The sequence below is a fragment of the Notamacropus eugenii genome, chromosome 6, assembly GCF_028372415.1.
Source record: "Notamacropus eugenii isolate mMacEug1 chromosome 6, mMacEug1.pri_v2, whole genome shotgun sequence".
In the NCBI taxonomy this organism is placed as follows: domain Eukaryota; kingdom Metazoa; phylum Chordata; class Mammalia; order Diprotodontia; family Macropodidae; genus Notamacropus; species Notamacropus eugenii.
The window spans coordinates 225,097,747-225,123,456 of record NC_092877.1 but is presented as its reverse complement, the minus strand read 5'-3'; the positions used below and the strand labels follow the sequence as shown (position 1 = coordinate 225,123,456).

Below are 25,710 nucleotides of genomic sequence, written 5' to 3'. Positions count from 1 at the left end.
GAAGCATATTTTTTCTCTATGGTTCTTTTTCTCTCATCACATTGCATGACTTCATATATACATATATATATATATCATATATACATATCGTATTTCTTGCCTTCTTAATGGGTGAGGGAGGAGTGGAAGGAGGGAACTTGGAACTGAAAGTAAAAATTTTTTAATTTAAAAAAGATCAGGATCTTTAAAAAGATCCTGAATGATTGTTAAGGATAGTAGAGTCCTCAAAAGAACTAGGGGAATTTGAAAGAGCAGTAGGTTTGGTGGAAAAATCTTGAATCCTTTTTTTTGGATATACTGAATTTCAGATATCTATAGGGTTCTCTATTCAAAATGTTCACTTGGAAGGTAGTGATCCATGAAAGAGACTAGGGTTGAATAAACAGATCTGTAAATTGGCACAGAGATGATAATTGAACCCATAGGAACTGATGAAGCTGCTAAAAATGGAATGGAGAAAAAGAAGATGAGTATGTAGAATTGAACCTTAATTTACACTCAGGGAATGGGACTTGGAGGATGATCCAGTAAATATGACTAACCAGACAGTTACAAGGATAACCATGAGAGCAGTCTCATGAAAATCACAAGGGAAGGATTGAGAGGATAGCTAACCATGTCAAATGTTGTGAGATCAAGCGACATGAAGACTAAAAAAAGGGCATTAGATGTTGCAACTAGGTCACTGATAACTTTGAAAAGAACAATTTAAGTTTAGTGATAAGATCTCAGGGAGCTGAAAAGTGAATGAGAGTAGAAGAAATGAATATTGGGCATTGTCCCCCTAGAAGTTTAGATGAGAAAGGGTAGTGAGATATAGGTCAGTAGCAGGAGAGGACAGTGGGATAAATTAAAGGTTTTAAGGACAGTTACATGGGCACATTTGTAGGCAATAAGGAAGAAACCTGTAGGTAGACAGAGTAAGACTAAATATGAAAGAAAAGATGATGGTGAGGCAGAAGATGAGAGAGCATGTGATCAAAGGTACAAGGGCATGGGCTGTCACTAGTAAAGGGAAGAGTTACCTTTCTAGCAGAGACTAAGAGATACCAGGTGATGTCAAGGGATTTTGAGATGTAGAGTTGGGGAAAAGAGTGAGCTCAGAGTGAATGACCCCTATTTTCTCAGTCAAGTATGAGGCAAGGTCTTCTGCTGAGGGAAAGGAAACAATGGGATGAAAGGTTTGAAGAAAGAAGAGAACTTAGAATGGCTGTTGTCATGAATTTGATACAATCAGTGAAGAAAGAATAAAAAGGATTGCCTTATGGCAGTGAAAGCCCATTTAAGATTTAGATAACATTATTAAATTAAATTAAAATTACATTAATAACATTAATGTAACATTAATTAAATTAAACATTAGTTTTTAGCAGACATGGTCAACACCGTTGCATGATTCTCTCCATTTCTGTTCAGAAGCCCGAGAGCAAGGTAAAAAAGACAAAGGCAGGAAGTAAAAACACCTATAACTACTAGATGAAAGCCATGCTGATCATGCAGTCACAGTCAAAGAACCAGCTGTCAAACATTCAGGGTCTGAGAAAGTATAATGACTTAAGTTTGCTACCAAAGAATGAATGCTTAGACAATGCACCTGGAATGTGTTCTCATTAGCTGTTATTTAAGTGGAAGGCAGTTGACCTAGCTAATCAGAACCCTTACAAAGGATGCCTCTGGCACTACTGATCTGATTCTGGTCACTCACCTAGTGTATGTGTGTGTGTGTGTGTGTGTGTGTGTGTGTGTGTGTGTGTATGTGTGTATATGTACGCATATATGTATAAAATAGATGTAATTATTATTACATACAATAAAATTATTACAATAATATGTAATATTATTGCAATATTATTATATGTATACAGATGTGATATATAATTATTATAATGTGTAATATTATAATATGTACATATATAACATGTAAAATTATTATTATAGTTTGAAATTCTCTGTGGTTTCACAATTGAGAATCTCATAGGATTGTCTGGCCTCAGAAATTCCCTTTTTGCAGTCCTCAAATCCATCTTCTTCCTTTTTTTAAAATAATTTTTTTTTCCACATGGGAATTTCTTCAGGACCCGTCCATTTGGGATTGAACTCAGGGGAGGATGTCTCTTAGCTTTCTGTTCCTGGGAGAGTAGATAGGGATTCCAATAGTTTGTGTCTATGGGCACTGCAAAGGAATAAAGTGAAGCTGGTCAGACTATTAAGGGTGGTAAGCCACTGATGAGGAGGGGTCCCAGGCCATAAGTTACAGGGCCCTTGTAGGAGAGTGTGGTTCTATTTGTCTCTGTTGTTAAACAGTAATAAATTGGGGAGAGTCCACGTAGATTCACAACAGAAAAAATTCTGGCTCATGCATGAATCTTGCTTTGACAAGCTAATTTTATTTACTTTGTGGATAGAGAGCTGGTCTTAAGGGGCAGAATGAACTGGCAGGATTCATATCCTGCCTCTGACAAGTAGAGGTATTATAAGCTTGGGCAAGTTATTCAATCTTTCCATGCTCTTGCCAACTCTCTGAGATTGCAAGTTGAAGAGAAGGTGCCAGTCTATTGCTAAAAGAAATTTTCTCATCTAGGAGTCCTGAATACTACTGAAATCATAGGTCCTTTTCATTTTGAAAAGCACTTTTCTCACAGCAATACTGTGAGACTGATAGCTTAAGTGTTATCTCCCCCATTTTACTGATAAGGAATCTAATGTTCTGCAAGGTTAAACAACTTGCCTAAGGTCATACAGCTCGTAGGTATCTGAAGTGGGATTTGAACCTGGGTCTTTTGACTCCAAATCCAGAACTCGCTCCACTATACATTTATGTGTTTCACAGAAGTCTTGCCAATTTATTCTTATTTACTTATTCATTATAATCTTGCTGTTACTTTCAATATTTGTAAACTTGAACCGACACTATGGAATTATTATGAATGGAACTCTTACACTGTATAAAGTATGCGAAAAATTGGGAACCTTCCCTTCACACTTTTGTAAATTAGGAAGTTAGAATATGATCAACCAACTTCACTCACTTGGGGAAAATTCTACTTTCCCCTTCCCCAACCCCTCGAATTTTGATTGCACTAATTTGGTCCATAACAGCATACAACTCATATTTTCTGAAAACAACATCACATGCGATCACTGAATTCATTTCAGCCTCACGAGCATTTTAATAACTCTTTTTCACCTCCCTTTCAGTCTGAACAATAGGAGAGAGACTGTCAGTTCTCAGGGAATCAAACAACACTGTGCTACCCGAAGTGTAAATTTAGTGGAAATTGTATTTGTAAGTAATGTGGCTGAAAGACAGCAATGAGGCAATTTGTAAAAGAGTCATAGAGATTATTTACACTAGCTACATTATTGTTTAATATGCTCTCATAGTGTGGGCATAATAAAATACTTCCAAGTAAAGGTCTAGCAATGAAATGAAGAACTCTTACCTTGTTTTCATTGAAATTAGCAATGACTACTCCAACAAAGAGGGTCAGTCCAATCATGCAACCCAGGAATACGAAAACATGAATATAGATTCCGTGGATCTGCATAAATGGAAAATATGGTGATTCATCAAAGCAAATGAAAGCAGCTCTTGAAGCATTCAAAGGATTCGACGTGCTTGCTTACCGGCCCCACGCGATGAATAATAACATCCCTCACTTCCACCCAGCCTTTTAAGGAGAGAACTTCAAACAATGCCAGCATAGCATTTCCCACATTGTCAAAATTAAAGTTCCGAGGATTGGCCCTGTAATTCAGAGGAGGAATGCAATGTGAAATTCTGATAAGAAACATCCTAGGGCAAGTGGTTGTCATTTCTATCCAGTTTTAGATACTAGAGAAAGGCACATTTGACCCTTGAAAATATTGGCTCTACGACATCCTGTTTGCTTTATGGAATCAATAAACTAGATTAAATTAGTCTGGATCTCATTTTTGGGGGGCAGTGACAGACTATTTCTTTTCAAATAAAATGAAATGTCAGCTATCCCTATATCCAAATTCCCAACCAACTGGTAATGTGTATCTTTTAAAAAACAAACAAACTCAGCTGTTTTTTCCTTTCCCCTCATTTCTTTTTGCATATTCTACTTTCAGTAAACATTGAAACTTGATGTTCTAAAATGCTGTATGAAAGGCAAACTTTCTTCTTTATATTGATCTTAGTAATAGCAACTGCATACAATTCAACAAACATTTGTTAAGCAACAAGTTATTTCAAGGCACTGGGATGGGCACTGGGGATACAAAGAACAAAGTTATGAATAACCCTTGCTTTCAAAGAATTATTAGGAGATTCAGAGGTGTGCAAGAGACAGTCTAGAATTATCTAGCTAAGTGCTTGATTTTCACTATGAGCCTTTTCACATTGAAAATCAGCCTACTGGTACAAATCAGCACTTGACTTATTTATTTATTTTTTGATTGTTGAGACCTAAGAAAGTGATGGAGAAAATGTTAATCTAGATTGAACTTAAAAGTGTGTATGTGTTTGTTTTGATGAGCCAATTGTTAAACATTGACCATCACACTCTTAGAGATATGTCACATCAATAGTTCAATAAATAAAGAATAATTTAAGAAAGGAGATGACACTAATAGCTCAGAGGATCAGGAAAGGCTTCCCACTGGAAGGGAGGGGAAACTTGATTCGGGCTTGAAGGAAGCTCAGAATTCTAAGAGGTAGGTGTCAGGAGAAAGGGCACTCCAAGTATGGATAGCTTGTGAGAAGTCACAGAGATAGAAGACAGAATTTAGATAGCAATGGCTGGACTTGTTAGAAAGATAGAGCTGTGAAATAAAAATAGAAAGGTAGGCTGGAAGCTGATCATAGTTTTACATGCCAATTCAATTCAACAGACATTTATTATAAAGTACCGACTATGTACTAGGTAACTGTGTTTAAGTTCTCAGGGTACAAAGACCAGTCTTCAAAGAGCTCACATCATATTGGGGGTGGGGGGGGAGGATGATGTGGACACAGAGAAGTAATGCAAAATGTATACAAAACAAATGCAAAATAGTTTTTTCGGTGGGGAGAGCATTATAACCTTCTCTATATGCCTTCTCGAGTATAGAGTTGTTGAGCTCAGTTTTGTGCAGAGGAAACGATGTCAAGAGACTGTGGTGACTTTCAGGCAATAGGAATCAGTCTGTGCAGAGGAATTTCTACATTATCCTAGAGGCAATAGGGAGCCCCTGAAGATCCTTGAACAAATGGCCAGATCTGTGCTAGAGCAGAAAGATAATTTTGTAAGCTAAGTGAAGGACAGATTAGAGAAGGGAATGATTGAAAGAAGGTCAGTGATGGTTCTTACAATGGTCCAGATAAGAGGAGACTGAGAACCTGCTCAAGTGGCAGACTAATAAACTGAAAAAAAAATGGAAGTTGTGAGAGATGCTGTGGAAGTAGAATTAAGAAGGTTTATCAGCTTATTAGATATGAGTGGTGGGGGGGTAAGAGTTGAAGGTGATTGAGACTTTGGGACTCTGTAAGTGGAGGGATCTTGGTATCTACAACAGAAATAGGGAAGATTGTAGGAGGGAAGGGTTGCTTTGGGGGGAGGAGAATTGAGTTCCAATTTTGAACATGCTGAGTTCAGGTTTATACAACACTTTACAAAGTAATTTCTCTTCACAACAAGTACATTAACATCATTTTAGAGATAAGGGAACAGAAGCTCAGATAGGGAGCTTGCCTATAGAATTCAAGTCTTCTGTAAGAGAAGTGCCTGCTTCCTTTTCATTGTTCCCTACTACCTGTAAGGATAATTTATATTAGAAAGTCTGACTTTGCAAGTAATTTCTGTCTGTGTTCTTGTCAAGTGTAATTGCCATATATGTGTTCTAATTTCTTTAATGCTAATTAAAATTATAAAATACATATTTCTCTGTCAATCAAAAGAATATACTAGGTATAATTTGACTATGTCTTAATGATGCCACCATCATGATCACAAATTACTGCATTTTGTGGAAAAAGGGTGATTACTTTTGGAGTTATTAAGGTATGACTATTTGTCCTTATGCTAAGTGGATGGCCCCTGTTTATTGTGTCCTAAAAGGTCTTTCATGCTCATTGAAGGTCAGTGTGCCATTAGTGTGACAGCAGTGTTCTCAGGCACTACTAACGTTCACTTGGCTGTTTGCCCCTTCAATGAATGTTCTCAAGTATGTGAACTCTTTAGTCTTTTCACCATAGCTATGTGCCAGACAGAGGATGGGCCTAGAAATTATGTCATCGGAAGAGGAGTTGAAGGAACCAAGTCTGATTAGCTTGGAGAAGAAGACTTAAAGGGACATGAGAGCTATGTTCAGGTATGTGAAAGGCTGGAATGACTTTGGAGTCATTGAGGTAATGATTCCAATGGAAGTCTGCCTTGCGTTGCCATTGTCACTTCATTGCTTCTTATGATCTCTGCTGCTATTTCTGTTCCTTGCTACTCTTTTCTCTTTATTGTTCACATTTTCCCTTCATATCAGCTTTTTTTCTCCTTTATCCATTTCTTCTTCCCTACTTACTGACTTTGATGTCCCAAGTGCTTCCCTCTGGGAATCATTGGTGGCGGATCAGAGCAAACCTTTCTTTCTGTCAGCAGATTGGCCACCATATTGCATTCCTTTTGGCTGTTATAGCTTTGGCCTCTTAGCTAATTTTTGTTTATATTAATTCTAGGACTTCAAATTCTTTTTTCTGGATGTTGTGCTGCTCCAGAAAATCAAGCATACTGGGTATCTGGGGATATGTCTTTATGCTCTGAATAAGATTGACGTTCATTTTAAATCTGAAATGTTGAAGACTTTCTATATCATGTATTTGCTATATTTGTGTATCTATCTATTTCTTTAACTACAGACTAGGGTGGTTACGTGGTGTGGTGGATAGAAAACTGGGCTTGGAATAAGGAAGAAATGAGTTCAAATGTGGCCTCAGATAAATAGCTGTCTGATCCTGGGAGAGTCATTTAATGCTGTTTGCCTCAGTTTCCTCATCTGTAAAATGAGCTGGAGAAAGAAATGGCAACCCACCTCAGGATCTTTGCCAAGAAAACCTCAAATGGGATCACAAAGAGTCTGACAAGAGTGAACCAGAACAGTAATAGTTATCTGTTTCTTCAACTATAGACCAGTTTAGTCAAGTTTAACATTTAAAAGAGGGCAAGGTCTGATCTACCTCAGTGAAACATGGAATAATCTATTTTATTACCTTCCTACTATTATTTGCTTTATAGTTGAATAGTACCACAATACACTATTGTAGTTTTTAATCCCTCAAATGCAAAAAAACTGAGTGGTAGATCTAACAACAAGCTATCATAATTATTATGAAAACAAAAATGGGAATAACGATCTTTATCTGTGACAATGATTGTTTTATATGGTGCACTACTAGCATGCAAAATTCATATTTGGGAGTTCTGGTTCTGAGCTGTGTTTGATGTATGAAAGTAGATATATATATTTTGCTAGATTACTCACAGAATCTTTCCTTTGGGATTTCACTTGAACTGATTTTTTTTTTTTTTTGCCGCAGAAAGAAGCTGAAAGGATTTTGCAGATGCCACAGTTTGCTCAAATGATGACTTTTTTCCCCCAGTAGTGTGGCATGACTCTCAGATCTAATGCTGTATACTCTTTGACCCAGGCATTTTCTTTACAGAAAAATGGTGGGGGTTTTAGAGCTGAATTTGCAATAACAACCTACTTTCATGATGTATGTGCTTCAGGAGTTAGGTACCTTGAAAAGTGCACTTTCAGGATGAGAAGAGCAGAGTAAATCACATATTAGGGAAAAAAATCCACCAAAACTTTGTTTTAACCACATAAAATGCCCTTTATGTTCATTTCCTTTCCATTAAAATTGGATGTTAATGACGAGATATCTCTAACTATAAAGGAAACTTTATAAAGCATAAGCACCATCCTTTATCATGTTTTCATTGGTAGTAACCTTTCTACTTGAAAGGACTACTGTAGCATAACATTTTAGAAAAGTAAATAATTAAGTAAAAAATGCAATGCATTTCTAAATCAGAAAAATAAGAAACCAGAAAAAAAAAGTCAGATTGGACATTAACATTTGCCTAATGTGTATGTTCCAGTAGGAAATGCACAGAGGATCAAATCATTTAATGTGAATTCACTCATCTGGCAACATTTAGAAAGCCTTATTGATTTTGCTCTTATGTTAGTATAGAGGAAAAGCAAACATTTCCCCCTTTCCTTGTTGTACTAAAGAAAAAAGGCTGCTGTAAGTCTAACACTAAGTAAATATTTACACAATATTTTTTTGCTTTCTTTCTCTCCTTCCTTTCTTTTTACTGAGGGGGCATCACCTGAAATACCAGGGAGCTATGTAAAAGAACACATTTAGTTTTCATGGAAAGGATATTGAAGAAAGAAGATATAGCTTTTTCTAATAAATGAAACACTGTTTTATTGTAATTCATAGAGTCTTTGTTTAGCCAAAAAATACAATCCCAAATAATTTTTTTGTAATCCTAGAAATCTCACATATTGATTTAGAATCATACATAAAAACTGATCTCACTTGGTTAACCAATTAAAGGATAATTGTAGAAATTATTCTATTTAAGGGTGACATTCATTTGACAGAGTTTTTCACCAATCCCTTAATAAACCTGGTAACATACTAAATTATCTGTCAGTTGCCATGGGATGAAGGTTAAATGTTGTCCAAATTCCTTCACAATTTCAACATTTTGTGATGATTAACATTTTTGAAAGTAAGGTCAAAATGTCTAACAATAATTCACATCAAATCTTTTGTATTCAGATGAACTATGATTCATTTATACTAAAAGTCATCAGAATTGTGATTATAAAATGAAAGATAAAATAGCAGGAATTTTGTTCCATTTTAGAGTCTATTGATTTATTGTACTGAAGATTATGCTCCTATTTTCAACTTCAAAATATTCTGAAAAAGTTTAGGACTCAACATTCTATAAACATTTTATGAAGAAATACAGTTTGTTCTAGAATAGTAATGAGTATGAAAAATGCCAGCTAAATACTGCCTAAATAGCTGAAATTTTCAAATTTCACTCCAGTTTTAGAATGAAGTATTGAAAAACATGGTACTGCTAACCTAACGATCCTTTGAGCTCCAGCTATGCACTTTGCAATAATGTGACTGGAAGTACTATAAATAAAATGGCAATTGAATGAGTTTACTGGGTATGGGCTGGGTGTGCCAGTACATCCTGTGGGGGAAGCATTTCCATTGGTCTTCCATTGAAAGGAATATTCCTCCCAGTATGTGTCAGCACACACAGTCCATGTTCTGTGGGAGACCATGAATGACCTTTGTTGGATTCTACCTCAATATATTTATGACTTTCTCTCCTTCTTACTATATTCAGAATTTTACGGTATGGGTAGATTTTATTCCATATTACTCAGGATTATTTATAACTCAGTAACTATCATTTATCTTTTTTCCACATATACTCCTATTGCAAATGCTATATCACTTAGATCCTGCAGGACAGTCTTCTCAGAATAAAATCACTCACCAGACACGGGGTACCCAAAATCCAGGCTTCTTTTCTCCGGGTCTTAGTTTTAAATTTAAGTTTTTGGAAACACTTACATTAATTCTGAATATGCCATGGCAATCTTCCTAAAGGAGAATCAAAGAAAAAATTGTAATAAACAGGTGGATTCGCCAAAATGAAGGATGCAAAACATGAGATATTTTAAGGGTGGTTTTAAAACAGGTATTTTAAAAGATAAGAAACATGAGCCATTAAAATGAGGAAAATTTAATGGGGATACAAGTCTATAGAGAATATTTCTTAAACCTCCAAACACAATCCTTTGTCATAGTTTTCTTTTATCATACCTTCTTCTTTAAATAAATCCTTCTGGATTGCTCTGCTATCACATTTTAGTGATAGTGGAAGTAAATAAGAAAATAAACACAGAACAATCTCTCAAAACCAGGAAAGAAATAAATTAGTTTGCACATCAACACTTGCCTAATATATACTTATTTTCCAATGATAAATAGAGAATAAGAAGGGATAACAGAGAATTGGAAGGGAGTTCATGGCTCATATGCTTAGTCTGTGGTCCTGTCTGTGGAGACATGATATGACAGGCATGCTTTGTATCCTATGTAATCTAACTTATTTATGTACTCAAGAGATATACTCCTGGGAAGGACTGGAGAATCCTCCAACAATAGAACAAATACATTAACTCTCATTAGGTTCAACCTAAGCTACATAATCTGTGTCTTCCATTGTTTTTGTGGTATTTCAAGGGTATTCTGTATCTCTCCTTAAACCTACCAACCCCCCTTTTTAGGAAAGACTGAGCTAAGGCTCATGAGGAATATCGTTCTTTACTGCTTCCAGACATCTCCTGACATACCCCATTGTCTGATTTTAGTTTCTTCCTTTTTCCCCCAGGAATGTTTTAAGTTTTTTTAATTGCTCTTTTTTAAATTCATTTTTCAAAAAAAAATTATGGAATAAAACATGCATTTCCAAAATGTAGTATAATAAAAATATGATTGCACATGAAACTGCAAATCTATTATGTACAATTATTATTCCTTTTAAATATATAATAAAGTTATTGTGTAAATTTTTTCTTCTCCCCTGCCCTAGTAATGACTATAAGACAAAAACATATATGTGTGTATATATACATGTATATGTATATATGTATATAATTCTGCACATACTTCTGTTTATCAGATTTTTCTCTGGACACAAATACTTTCTTTATATGTCCTTTATAGTTAACTTGAGTATTTATAATGGTCAGAATGACTTATTTAGCTCACAGTCAGTCTTAAAACAATATTGCTGTTACTGTATATAAATTCTTAGCTCTGTTCATTTTGTTCTTCATTATTTCATTCAAATCTTTCCATGTTTTTCTAAGACCATCGATCTCATCCTTTCTTCTAGCACAATAGTATTCCATCATAATCATGTAACACAACTTGTTCAGCCATTTCCCAGTTGATGGGTATCTCTGCAATTTCCACTTCTTTGGCATCACAAAGAGAGCTACTATAAGTAATTTAGACTATACAGATTCTTTTCCTTTTTCCCCTAATCATTTTTGGAAATAGATCTAGTAGTGATATTGTTGGGTCAAAATTTCTTCCTCTAAAATTTGCAGGTGACATGAGAACAGGGCTGTCTGAAGAAAGTACGTAAAAATGGAGACTTTGAGATACTTAAATAATAAATATAGGAACGTCATCATTTCTCTGATGTCATGGTCTTCCACGAAAACAAAGGACGAACATCACAACAAACGACAATCCCGACCAACATCATTTTGTAGTAAGATACATTGTAACTAAGTTGCCCTTGAATTGGGGAAACCTCACTTACACTCTACTTCTATGAAACATACTGTCCCGATAATATTATTTTACCTAATGCCACTGTTTACATGGAACCAACAAAGGATATTAGGTGGAAGTTTGCCTCTCTAAGTGATGGGGAAGGGAGAAGACTTCCAGATAGTCAGTGTATAAACATCTATTAAGTGCCTGCTATGTGTGCTAAGTACTGATGATACAAAGAAAGGCAAAAGACCATGCCTACTCTGAAGGAGCTCACAGTGTCATGGAGATGACATGCAAACAATTATAAAAAAATAGGATATTTATATCATAAATAAGTGGTAATTAACAGAGGGAAAGTATTAGTATTAAAGGGGATCAGGAAGGGCTTTTTGTAGAATGTGGAATTTTAGCTGGTTTTTGAGGCCAGGGATGCCAGGAAGTAGAGAGATTTTAGGTGTGGAAAATAGCCATTGAAAATGCTTATAGTTGGGAGATGGAGTGCCATCTCCCAATAAATAGAGATGACAGCTTCCTGGAGTTGGGAGGTGACTCGTGGCAAGGAGATCATTGTCAATGGATCACAGAGTATGGGGCTGGGGGTTGGAGGAGGAGATAAGGAGCAGGGGAGGGGAAAGGTATGAAAAGACTGCAAAAAGCTAGAGGAGGCCAGGTTAACTATGGCTTTGAATGCCAAAGAGAGAATTTTATTTTTGATCTGGAGACATTAGGGGGCTACTGGGTTTTGTTTTACTGAGCAGAGGGGCGATATGATTAAAACTACACTTTAGGAAGAGCATTTTGACAAGTGACTGGAGGATGGACTGAAATGGGGAGAGACTTCCCCAGATAGGGCAAAATTCTTGCATGTCTTGGCCTAGATAGGATCCTATGTAGCGGCATGGGTCACCTCTTCTCTGACTGGGCCTTTTATTCATACCGTCTTTGCTTGAGAATGTCATTATTCCTACTTATTTTCGCAGCATTCTCATTCAATCTCCCTTTCCTGTCTTATCTCCTCTGGGAAAAAGGATACAACTTCATCTTGATATGGTTGTGTGCCTGTCCTTTGTATAAAAATATTACTTACCAGAATAGCTGAATACTTGAATTAAATTTGACTAGAAAACTCAGAATTGAAAGTTTCTTTAGGCTATTAATAATATTCTGAGTCACCTCCAACTCTTACAGGCTTTGTTCATGAAATGGATTTATTCATTCTGTTGTATCCTTCAGTTAGTACCTATCAAAATCCCTTATTTCTTTTTTGAGCTTACAGATTAACAGGAAATTTTCCATTCTTTTCAGTTGCTCTTGCGTATCATGTCACTTAGACATTATTTTTAAAAAATATCTAGTGTAGTCAGTCAATAGAAATTTATTAAGCAGCTACTATGCGTCACATCCCATGCCAAGTAAAGGGAGTACAGAGAAAGGACAAGTCTTGCCTTCCGAGAGGATGAAATCAATGATATTGATTCTTTCAGAACTACTAGGAAAAATTAAATGGTTTTAAGATGAAAATTAAGGGCTTTAAAATAAAAGGCTTCACTGGAACTACTTGTTTATTGAGAGATGGCAACATAACTCTGGTTTTGTACCCCAAAGGAGAACAGAATTCCTTACCCTTCTCATGATGTGGGGATCGTTGCACTTTGCCAACTTCCCGGCAAAAAGCTGCACCCCAAAGCTTGCAAAAACGAGCATTAATGTCAGCAGGAGAATGGAGACCTGAAAGGTTGAAGAAATATGAGCGCTCTTTGTTCACAACTTAAACATTAGAACAACATGCCTAGTACTTCACAGACATTCATCAAGCAAGCAAGGATGTACGAAGTATCCAGAGGTATCAAGAACCACGCCAAGCACTGGAGACAAAGACAAAAGCGAAAGCCCCTTCTCTCAGGAGGCTTATATTCTACATGGGGAAGTAGCTTGTTCTCATTTGAATAAACACAGATTGTATGCAGAGTAAATACAAAACAATTTAGGACACAGATGGGCACTAGCAGCTGGGAGTATTAGAAGAGGTGGATGTTGAGCTGATTATTGAAGGTGAGAGATTCTAAGATGAAGGGAGGAGGGAATGAATTCCAGGCATGAGGGACGGTGGAAAGATGTAGAGATAGGAGATGTGATGGCCTTAGTAAAGATGAATAAATAATCCAGTTTGGCTAGACCATACAGTTTGAAGGGAAGTTATGTGCAAAAACGTCTGGAAAGGTGGAGTAGAGAGGCCATGAAGGGCTTTAAATGCTAAATATAATAAAGGAGTTGACATTTATCACAGAAGTATTAGGGAACTACAAGTTAGGATATGGCTTCTGATATCAAAGGTTATGCCTTTCAAGTCAAGTTACTTGATTTACCTCTTTGGGATGGCAATAGATGTGATTTAAGAATCAAAGATTCAGAATGAACACAACATCACCTGGATCAACCCTCTCATCTTAAAGATGAGGAAACTGAAGACTGGAGATGTAAGTGAAGTGCTTTGTCCAAGGTTGCATGGGTAGTAAGTAAGCAAAGATAGGTCTTTTAATTAAAAAGCCAGGGGAAGGAGTGGAATAGGTATTTATTAAGTACCTATTATGTGCCAGGCACTGGATTAAGTGCTTTATAATAGTTATCGAATTTGATCCTTATAGCAATCCTAGGAGGAAGGTGCTTTATGATTCCCATTTTACAGCTGAGGAAATTGAGGCAGGCAGATGTCAAAGACTTGCCCACGGTTACACAGCTAATAGATGTTTGAAAACAGATTTGAACTCAGGTCTTCCTGATTCCAGGCCCAGCACTCTATCCACTGAGCCACCTGGCTGCCTCTAATGACAAATCAAAATATTTTCCACTTTGTCATGCTACCTTTCATTTGCATGAATGCTATTGACATGCAAGAAGAAAGACTTAGCTTTCATTCCTTGCTTCCACTTAAGCAAAGAGCCTAAGAGTTTTAAAGGATTTTTAGATTCTCTTTCTTCGTATATTAGCACCAGAACTTCTGCTATCTTTTGTTCAGGGAATTAAATCAGTCATTTCTTATGGCAATTGGTTTTTTCTCCCATTTGCTGAAAATGGATTTCAGTCTCCATCAAAAGGGAACAAATGAGTGGTGGTGTGAGGTTTACTGCCTTGTGGGTGGTCTGTGCCTGTGTGCTGAGATTTTAGATAATTATGGCGAAGCTCAGACACTATTTGTTAGCTTCCTTTTGCTCCCTCTGCTGGTTGCTTAATTTGATCAAAACAGAGAGCACTGGAACAGTTATTAAATTATACTAGTTGAGATATTAAAATATACTCTTTTAGTATGCTAAAAATTACACAGAGAATATAATCATTAACAGAAGTGGAATATTTGAAAGAAAAAATCCCTACTGGATGGCCACAATATAAAAGATCATTCAAATGTTTGTTCTAAAGTACTGAGTAAATAGTCCTGACTTAAAGAAGGCTGAATATTTGTGTCTTAATTAGAAGCATTATATAAAGCTACTTTCTCCTTCACTGCTAACTACGAAATACCATAAAACTCCATCCATGTAGGTCTGGTTTAAAGAAAATATGGAAAGTCAGAGATGTCTTTTTTAAAGGTTAACAACTATACACTGTTAACCTTTAAAATCATCCTGCCATCATCCTATCATCATCCTGTCTTGAGGAATCCTGCAGAGCAAATATAACCAACTTTGTATCTTGGTTTGCATGGTAGGTATGTTGCTGAAAGGTGTTCCTAAAAACAGTTGTATAAATAGAATTATTTTATAAATATGGAAGAGGATCTCACTACTTCAGGGAGTTTAATGGGAATTCCCTTTATAAGACAATGACCTTTTTGTAAGACAAATGATTTCCCTCTAATATAATTGTTTATGTATGTTTGAATTTTTGTTTATCAAGTTTATCCCTGTACTTAAATAACTAATCTCTAGCTATGTTTGTGGGGTAGATAGTGTAAAATCTTTCTATTCATAATTTGCAGATGGCAACCCTGAAGCACCAAGAGAAAATTATGGTCAAGAGTTAGTACTGAAAGTCAGCAGAAGCTTCCTTTCTTCTTGCTTCTTTCATGAAAGTCATGTCAATCCACTATGCTTCATTGTTGTAGATTTTGCTTGTTGGTAGCCTGGCATTGGGTAAATTAAATGTACTGAAAATCAAAAGCATTTTTATTCATTAAATGTGTATCACTGTTGTTACTCTTACAAAAAAAAAAATTATCCATATTGACTTTTTAACCTCTAACATTAACCAAAAAAGTAAACCTTGCATACACTGAGAAATCAAAACTCTTCTATTGTATCATCTTTCCATATCCTGTATCAAAACATTAACCCATTTTCATCTCAGTTCAATTGGCCAAGTATTTATTGTCTACCATTTACCAAGCAATGAAGATACAAAGTTAAGTACGAAATAGTCTTTGCTCTCCTGGAATTTACATTCTACTCGATTATGTGAATCAGAGGTGAAAATCATTGGAACATACCAGAAAAATTTCCTTGAAGCCACTGAAAAGCTCTCGTACTACTTTCCTCATTTGGGGTACCAGTTTGAAGATTCGAAGGGGTCTCAAGCATCTAAGTACCATCAATAATTGAGCTCCAGATTTAGCAGGTACATTCTGAGGCATCCAACAAAGGAATATCAAACTTACCTGAGGGGGAAAGCAACAACAGCCCTGGAATATTACTTGAAATATGGAAAAAGGTTTTGTTTTCTCATTGTAATATTTACCAAAATCCAAATATTCCTAATATAATGACATATATTCTATTCCTACAGTATTCAGATAGATTTTTTTGAAAACTGAAGAAAGCTCCATATTATAGATAAAGTCTATTTGTTATTTATGAGTGGAAATTCATCATTGTGTCAAATTTATTAACTTAAATTATATAATGAAACCATTATGTGGAGGCAGGCTCTAAAGACTCCCAAAGGGAAAAGTAAGGTCAGTGTTACTACTTGCTCTAAATCAAGGCAGGAACAGGGTAGGTAAAAGAAGAAAGAGTTTCATGATGAAGACTGTGCTCAACACTGCCAAATGCTACACATTAGAAAAGGAGGGTGAGGACTGAGAAAATGCCATTTCCTTTGCCCATCAGGAGGTCACTGGTAACTTTCAAAAGTGATAGATGCCACATTGCAAGAGGCTGAGAACAGACGATAATAACAGCAATAATAACTAGCATTTATATAGCATTTTGAGTTTGCAAAGCCTCTTATTTATATATTATTTTATATATTATTATATCACGATATATTATCATATTGTGATATATGTGATACATTATTATATTATGGCATTGTTATATTACAATATGTCACGATATCATGAGATCAATATTGTTTCACTTCATCCTTACAACAATCTTGGAAGGGAAGTAGGTGTTATTATTATCCCAATTTTACAAATGAGGAAACTGAGGCAGATAAAAGTTAACTGACTTACACTTGGTCACACAGCTAGTAAGTATCTGAGGTCAGATTTAGGTTATTATTTATCTAACTCTGAGAGGGGAAGGTTGAGGTCCCTGGCTAGTATAATTTTACTCTCTATTTCCTCCTGTAACATTTAATTTCTTTAAAATCTGAATGCTATCTCATTTGGTGTATATATGTTTAGTATTGATATAACTTCATCGTCTATGGTATCTTTTAGCAAGATGTAGTTTTCTTCCTTATCTCTTTTAATTAGATCTCTTTTTCTGAGGCCAGATTTAAAATGAGGTCTTCCCAGCTCTAAGTCCAGAATCATTTCTATCCTGCCTCAACTGAGCAGTGGAGAAGAAGTGTAGGGAGAAAATGTAGACTGCCTGTTCAAGAAACTTGGTGGCAAAGGCAAGGAAATAGAGGAAAACAAATTGATAGGGTAGTAAAGTTTCCTTTAGGCTAAAGGAGACCTCGATGTAAATTTAGGCAGAGAAAAAAAAGCCAATTGAGAGGGAGAATTTGAAAATACCAGGGCTAAATCAAGAAAAATAATGTAGCTCTGAGGTTAGATCCATGAAGTTAGAAGATATTATTTTTAGTGTATTCAATTGGTCTGATTTTATGACTTTCTTCATCTTATTGGAAATAGCAACTATCCTCTGGGAGAAGGGAAGGCTGATATAACACATATCTATAAACCAAAATTATTAAAATAAACAGGAAGAATATTTGCAAAGAGTGAGGGAAGGAGGGTTGAGTTTGGGGACTGAGAGACATAGAAATTTGGATTTCTAAAGGGAATGTAATTGGACATTATGAGAATAGAATAAATATTCAAAAACTGAAGATTTCCAGACATTTCTGAGGGTTCAGTTATAGTTAGAAAGCATGAATATATAGTGGACAAATTTGTGATGTTTCTGTGATGCCTTTAACAAGAAAATGCTGGACTTTATCCTGGGCTGGAGAATAGCAACCAAATTTATTTGATAGAAGACAGAAAAGGATACTGTTAAAAATACTGGAGGGGGGTGGTGTCAGGAGAACATTGTCCATAGCAACAGCAATTTTGGAATGATGATCAATTGTCAAAGACTTAGCTACTGTGATCAATACAATTGATCTATGAAAATTCCAAAGCCCTCATGGTGAAAAATGCTTATCTATCTTCAGAAAAGGGGCTGATAAACTCTGAGTGTAGATTGAAGAATATTTTATATTTTTCAACTCTTTATTCTTTTTTTGATCTTTTTTTGGGCAACATGGCCAATAGGGGAATATGTTTTACATGACTTAACATGTATACTGGGTAACTTATTGCTTGTTTTCTCAATGGGTGGGGAGGGGATGGAGAAAAGGAGAGAATTTGGAACAACAAAAAATGAATGTTAAAAAACTCCCAAATAACTCCACATTGGTAGAGAGGCTAATGAAGTCAGGATAGAAATATTGGGGAAGAGAAAGCACGTCATGATAAGAATGAATTGCAAGTTCAGTAGGGAATGAAGAAAGTGTTGACAACAAGAAAAGATGGCAAGGAAAAGAAGAAGAAAAATAAAGACAGGGAAAACAAAGAATGTTTCCTGAGAGTGATGTATTATTATTAAGTACCATCACTCAGATATGATGAAGAACGACATATATCAAGGCATATTTTATCGGTAATCACTTTAATGATTGATGATATTTGTGACAATTCATACCAAGTACATAAGTTTGCATGAATAAGTCATATGTGATAGATGTGATCGATTTCAAAGAAAATTTCATGAATTGAATTAAGGGCTCAAATTTGGCATCAACTGAACCACTGAACACTGATCTTGTAGTCAAAAGATCTTTGTTTTCTTCATAGGAATAATCCAGTCCAGCTATTACTAGTTGTGACCTTGGGCCAATCATTTGATTTCTTGGGGCCTCAGTTTAGTCATCTATAAAATGAAGGGGTTGGATCTGATGATCTCTAAGTTCCTTTGCAACTCTAAATCACTGATACCATGACCATGAATAGATTTGGGAAGAATTCTTAACTTCTCCATCTGGTCATTTTCTTTATAAAGCATAGATAATAATTCTTACACTACCTACTTCACAGGTAGATTGTGAATAAAGTTATCATTATTGAAGGCAGCCTGTCCATGGACCAAAACTATCTCTTAGGAATGCAGGAAGTGTCAAAGTTGTGACATTCTCCATTGATAAGACATTGAAACTTACAAGATAGATAAATATGTCCATTACTCCGCCAAAGTCCCTTATGACTGCAGTTGGAGTGAAAAACAAACCATCTGCCATAATCTTCAGGTTGAGTTCGATGCTCATGAATATCACAAACACATATTCAGCGATCTGCAAAAGCAAAAGGCAGGCAGTCAATCTGGGAAAACTCAGTGGTTCCAATTAGGCATTAGAAGGTTCTGTCTTATTTGTGAAGTATGATTTGGCAGTAAGTACCTGCAATGTGGGTGCATGCATGACTCTACGAAAGGGGGATTCAAACATCATTGAAATGCAAGAGCAGATCGTCACAATGATCATCACCCAGTCCAGGTAGGTGACCAATCCCAGCAAGTCGCTGCCAAACAACAGACATAGTCAAGAATCATAAAAAAACTTCAGAAAAGGGCTTTGAGAGTCAAGGCGTGTTGTTTATGTAAATCTCTTAGTGCAGCTAAAAGAATTGTGAATGATTTCATCAACTACGTCACAGAACAGTATAATGAGGAAATAAAGCACAATTGAGAAATTTTATGTAGCATAAAATAGTACACAAAAACTTCAAATGTGCTTGGAAAGCTGAGTTTGTGATGCTTACTACAGCTGGTGGTACTTGGTATTTTTCACAGCTCCTGTCACAGGGTCTGTTTTAGAACTGAAAGAGATAATAGGGATATCAAATTAAACAATACATCAGAGTATGACTCAGTAGTGCAGTGTTTGTACACAAGCTTCAAATAGCCCAAATCCATAGAGCCTCTAGCGATTTGAGTGTATAAATGCTGACACAAATCTCCCCTGTCTGACTGACTTGGACACCAAATAATAGTAGTTTAAATAACACAGGATAAAGAAAAGGACTTTATAGATCTTTTTTTTACACAAGTACAGAGTAAACTTTACCACTTATAATATAGTCAGTACTTTGGTTTAGAATTTGTAGTCACACTCAAAAACGTTTAGCTGGAGCTTAAAAACAAATGTGCTTCTGATGTCAAACATCACTTGAAAACAAGCTCTAAAATATTCTTTGTCTTGTGAACCATCATAAGATTTCTTTAAATAATTCAGTTAAAATAATTTGTAAGTTTGATATGAAATACTTCCTGCTACATCAGACTACTATTCTGTAGTATACCTTCACAGAGGCCTTATGGGTTAGGAATCAGAATTAGATTCTAAAGTTACAAGGGCCAGGATCATGTCTTACCTCAAATTTATATCCCTCCCTAGGGCCTACCTTCAAATTCTTAGAACAGTGAAAGAACTCTTGTAAAGTAGGCATTCAATAGATGTTTGTTGAATGAATGAATGAAGAGAAGTCTGTTTTTGTGTGTGGTTAGATGCGATTGGTCATTACTTGATTTTAGGAAATATAAAAAGCAAAGTTGACTACAAAGACCTAAGTGGAGAAATAATAATTTAGCTAGCATGTAGGCATTCAAGAATAATAATAGCTAGTATTTATATAATGCCTACTATGTGTCAGGAACTGTGCTAAATGCTTTACAAATATCTCATTACCTTTGAGGTAGGTGTTCTTCTTATTTCCACTTTACAGCTGAAGAAACTGAGGCAGACAGATGTTAAGTGACTTGATTAGGGTCACACACACCCTATTCACTGCACTACCTAGCTGTCTCATATAATCTAGATAAAATAACCACTTTCAGACTTATCAACATTTATCAAATTAACCTTTAAGTGGCTACTCTTTTAACTTTGTGAGATCCTAGTGAAGTTTTCAAGGAACAAATGACCTTGAACTTAAATTGGATAGAACTGGGATAAGATTAAAGAGCACTGAATTCGGGAGTGATGAAATTTTAGTTTTAGTGTTGACTTTCTCATTAACTGCATGACCTTGTAAGCCTCCATTTCCTCATCTATAAAAAGAAGGGGTTGGATCAGATTTAATCTAATGCCTCCTGAGCCCTGGAATTATGAGATTCTATAAGAAGATTATAGTATATAATTTCTAAGATTATTAGCTTTAAAATTTTATGGTTCACAAATGTCATGGCACGATGGGATTTTAGATATTCTCTAGTTCGATGACCTCCATTTAGATATCAGAAAACTGAGGCCTAGAGCACTAAGGTGACTTAATCAAGGTCATACTGCTAGGAAGAAGCAGAATGGAAACTTCATCTCACACCAAATCAAGTGATTATTCCACTAATGGTGGAATACTTGATAATCACCACTTGATAATACATATAATTACCACCAATAAAAGGGATCTGTTTTCATTGATTTTGGCACTGGGGAAGGCACATGTGAATATAAGCCTAGATATGGAAACATTTCACATTTAAACTTCCTCTTGTACTTCTGGTTTTAGCTGAGGCTTTACTTAAAATAACATATCAGGAAACAAAAAATCCTCTTTCACATTTTATATTCCTGATAAGCCTGCTCTAGAGAGCCAAGAACATGGTTCTTTCTTAGGGACCTTTCTGGCTCCCTTACAGCTTTTGATGTAAATCCTGTCTTTTTTCAGGTGAGAACGGAGAAACCAAAGGACAGAAATATGCACATGGCTTTTGCCAACAGAAGCATTTATTCCTTCCCTCCACTCCTACCCCATTTCACTTAATATTGAATTGCACAGAATGGTATAGTTTGGTATCAAAGAGGCTGCAGAATTTCAGTGAAGGCGTAAAGGCTCAATCCTATTCTTGGCCCAATTGGTCACTCATTACAAGGCATTGGTCAAATCATTTAATTTCTTTGTGACTCCATTTCCTGCTCATAAATCATGGTGCTAATAACATTGATCTGTAACACACTGAGTCATTATTTGAAATAACAAGGAAAATTACAAAGTGTTTTGCACAAAGATAGAGTGCTACGTACATGTTAAACCTTCCACCCACCCTACCTTGTTAGTTTGTTCTAGAAAAGTGACCAGTTGGATTAATTAGTCCTAGAATGTTTTTGTTACCCTTTAGAATCATACATTTCTTTTACTTTCTCATGAAACAACTCCTACTTTGTGAATTTAGTAAAAAGAACTGACCCAAAACCCAACATACTTACGCATTAAAGCGTGCTCTGACCACCACTCTGCAAAAATTTCGGAACCTGTGCTCACGGCCAACAATGAAAAGGGGCTTGTCAAAATATGGATGGTTTTCCCTTAATTCTTCCTCTTGTACTTTCCTTGGAAAAAAAGGATTCATGAGAAAGTAAAGCTAAATATTTTTTCAAAGGAAGCATCTTTCTAAAATGTGTAACTGAGGGGCCATTATATCTCCCAATACCTTTTCATTTCTGCTTGTTCCTTTTTTTCCTGGATCATCTTGATTTCACTATCTTCTCTCTGTGCGTTTCTATATCTCACTGTATTGGAATGCTATAGATATGTAAGAATAATATAGGAAAAAAAGAACATTTAATTTGCATGATCATAATAAAGTCAATTAAATTTTTGATGAAAAGTTATGTTCTTATTCTATAAAGACAACATGGGATCATCTGTCAATGGGATTTCTCTCCTTAATTGTAATTTGAAGCTAATATAAAGTCTTTATGAAGGTAGGATGATATCAGAAGAAAAGCATTTGACTAGGAATCAGGAGATGTAGGTTTTAGTCCTGGTTCTAATGTATCATCTTGGCAAAGTGATTTATTCTCTTTGGGCCTCTGGTTCCTCATCTATAAAATGAGGGAGTTAGACAAGATGACATCTAAGGTCCTTCCTAGGGTTAGGGTCTAATGATCCCAAATGTATCATTATCCATACTTATGTCAGGTAGACTATTTGGAAAAGAAAAAAATTAACTCATATTTAAAATTTTTACTAACTTACTATCTCTAAATTGGGGCAGGGGCCCAGAGTGGAGATTCAAATTAGAAGCTGACCAAAATACAAACATCTCATGAATCCCAGGAAATTCTTCCAGTGTAATATAGTGGATCTTATGGTTATATTTATTTTTTGATATGAGTCTGTCCTAGCCCAAAAGCACAGGGAAATCTAGCAAGACACAGGAGCTTTAAATTCTGCAGCTGACCACATCAATACAGGGTCACTTGAACCACCAAACACAGTCCACGTTCAAAGGCATCTTCTGTTTTGGCCTTTTCAAGCAATGAATTTTTGTGAGTGAATTTGAAATGAAGTCCCCTGAATCAATATTGTCCCTGTTGATCCTTAGGCAAATTTCTCACGATAATATTTTTCCCAATACTCATCCAAAGAATTGCAAAGCCAAAAGTCACCTGGGGGATAATAATGATAATTCAATGGTGAAATCTGTGACTATGAATAGGTTATGAGTTCTGAATTCATACTTGAACTGTATGACATGACTGTGAATTAGCTGGTAAGGATGCATGAAGGCTTTATCATGATTACAGCCTGATCATTTTTTTCAGGGTTGGCAGAATATAAAGGTCAGCTCTGCTCACAGAACCCACAACTCCCATGTGCCCCAGAATATTCATGTGGCCATTAAGGGTCCATAGCCCTGCTTACTAGCATCATTCTACTGATTGCACACTTATTCTGCCATATTCATGTATCTTCTGGCTCAAGAGTTGAACAAGCTACGAAGAGATTCTACTATGTTTCTCAGTAATGGATAAACTCCTTAGGTTGCCTATGGCTTAAGCCTCTGTGCTCGAAGCAAGAAATTATATATTCTCCCACCTCTTCTCACTAGAGAAATTTACCAGAGTTATGTATCTCTCCTTTATGTTGACAAATTACTATCTTCTGCTGTTCTGAATACTACTTTGAAAGCTGTGGGATCCAGTATTCTGTCAGTCAGAAAATTTTTCAAATTGGTTTTTGTGCCTTCCAGTGCACTTTTGTGCCTTCCAGTACTGTATACAGTTTGTAGCACAGTATACAGTATGCATTGAATTGATTCTTGTTGACTGAATGAAATTCTTCAGTTTTTCATTGTTGAATCAGAATAGCCAGCAAAGATGGCTATGTACTTTGAAAAAGATCTGACTGGAGCTACATAGAATTATGTTAAAGTGGAAAAATAAACTTATTCACCAAAAATTCGCATAAGTGAAGCTTTTTTTCCACTTTTGGAAAGTAGAAAACTTTTTCCACTTTGAAATGTGGAAAGGTTCTGAAATGATTTGATTAGGCAATGGAGGGAGGTAGTGAGAGAAAGGTAAATCTGTAGGGGACCTCTAAGGGCCATATCTACTGACTATATGTTGGAATGTGAAAGATGCTGAAAAGTTCCCCATGCCTCAAAAGACCTTCTTTACTTTGGAGTCACACCACTTAGAAATCTATCATTAGAGGGTCATTCCTTGGGGTAAATGTTACACTCTCCATTTGGCCTTTTTTTAAAAAAAATATTCCTAGGAGGGACAAAACACTAAGTTACTAATATATTAGTGTGAATTAATTTAGCAGATTATCACTCTCCTCTGAAACCAGAAGTCATTTGGCCAGTAAGAGAACTCTGAGTACCTGGGGGTGAGAAATGAAAGGATGGGAGGAAGGGACAGAAAGGCAAGACAGGGGACACTGAAGATGAACTCTGCCTAACTTGTGATTTCGACTGGATCATTTAGCAATGAGAATAAACTTAGATGATGAAGCCATCAGAACTCCAGTCCTTTCCTATCCTAGCTCGCTGTCTCCAGGATTATTTCCCTGAATTGTTCCAACTCATTTTATCTTCACAATAACCCTGAGAGAGAGGTCCTATAGAATCACTGGCATTTTACAGATGAGGAAACTGAGGCAGACAGAGGTTATTTGACTTCACGAGGGTCCTTACTAAGTGACAAGTCAAATTTGAACTTAGTTCTTCCTGACTCCAAGTCGAGTGCTCAAGCCCCTGTGCCAGGAGTGTCAAACTCAAATGGAAACTGGAAGCCACTAAACTGTACATAAGGATCCCTGCAGGCTACATACTGATCTCAATATTATATGTTTTATTTATTTTATTTCTACTCGGTTAAATATTTCTCAATTATATTTTGACCTCATGCAAGTAGCACTAAGGAGTAATACAGCCCGCAATCTGTACTTTTGACACCTCTGAGTTGCATAATTATAAAATTATAACTAATTAAGTAATAATTACCCCTTTGAGCAAGAAATGAGTATGGAATAATCTAGGAGCCTTCATCAAACAAATTCTTAGCTGAATATCAAACAAATATTAAAAGATTAAAGCTTTTAAAAGTGTTATTTTAATTTTTTTAGAGCACAAGTTTCTAGAGAGCAGAGACTATGTCTTCTCTACCAGAGCCAGAACATTTTAAACACAGTATGTCAATAGTAAATGCTGCTCATTATCCTTATTATAGAAAACCTCTTCATAAAATCTTTAATTATACCATAAATATATTTCTCTAATGATAATTATTTACAGCATGTTTTCATTGAACTATGGAAAGAATATGTTTTGGTTCTTCTACAAATAATATTATATATCACAGTGATGTCATTTTCAAGAATTCCATTTGGGACCGACTCTCAGGGCACTCTGGAAATATACTCTGAAAGTCTAGACACTGAATTTGTGTAAACAACCATTTAAATGGAAAGTCATAATTTTGTTCCCCAAACCCAAAGCATCATGTAAGGACTTACATCTTGAGTCAAGGTTTCAAGAGATTTTCCCCTGCTGATTCGCTGGCTGTTAGAACCATGTCTCAGTGACCTGAAACAATCATAATCAATTTGGTGACAAATTTCAAGATCTAACTGTGACCTTTAAATGATGCCCCTTATAAAG

At 35.9% G+C, this 25,710-nt stretch overlaps 1 protein-coding gene across 1 annotated transcript in view; it reads right to left on the bottom strand.

Moving 5' to 3' along the window:
• Nucleotides 1–25,710, bottom strand: part of NALCN (sodium leak channel, non-selective) — a 526,457-nt gene that overhangs the window by 37,571 nt on the left and 463,176 nt on the right. Inside the window, exons 21-31 of the mRNA XM_072622030.1 lie at nucleotides 25,566–25,635; nucleotides 22,252–22,343; nucleotides 22,028–22,150; nucleotides 19,584–19,640; nucleotides 19,223–19,343; nucleotides 18,986–19,117; nucleotides 15,822–15,989; nucleotides 12,962–13,066; nucleotides 9,540–9,646; nucleotides 3,628–3,748; nucleotides 3,444–3,542 (exon numbers count right to left, since the gene is read on the bottom strand). Coding sequence (XP_072478131.1) covers nucleotides 3,444–3,542; nucleotides 3,628–3,748; nucleotides 9,540–9,646; nucleotides 12,962–13,066; nucleotides 15,822–15,989; nucleotides 18,986–19,117; nucleotides 19,223–19,343; nucleotides 19,584–19,640; nucleotides 22,028–22,150; nucleotides 22,252–22,343; nucleotides 25,566–25,635 — 1,195 coding nt within the window. The remainder of the gene's footprint in view (nucleotides 1–3,443; nucleotides 3,543–3,627; nucleotides 3,749–9,539; nucleotides 9,647–12,961; nucleotides 13,067–15,821; nucleotides 15,990–18,985; nucleotides 19,118–19,222; nucleotides 19,344–19,583; nucleotides 19,641–22,027; nucleotides 22,151–22,251; nucleotides 22,344–25,565; nucleotides 25,636–25,710) is intronic.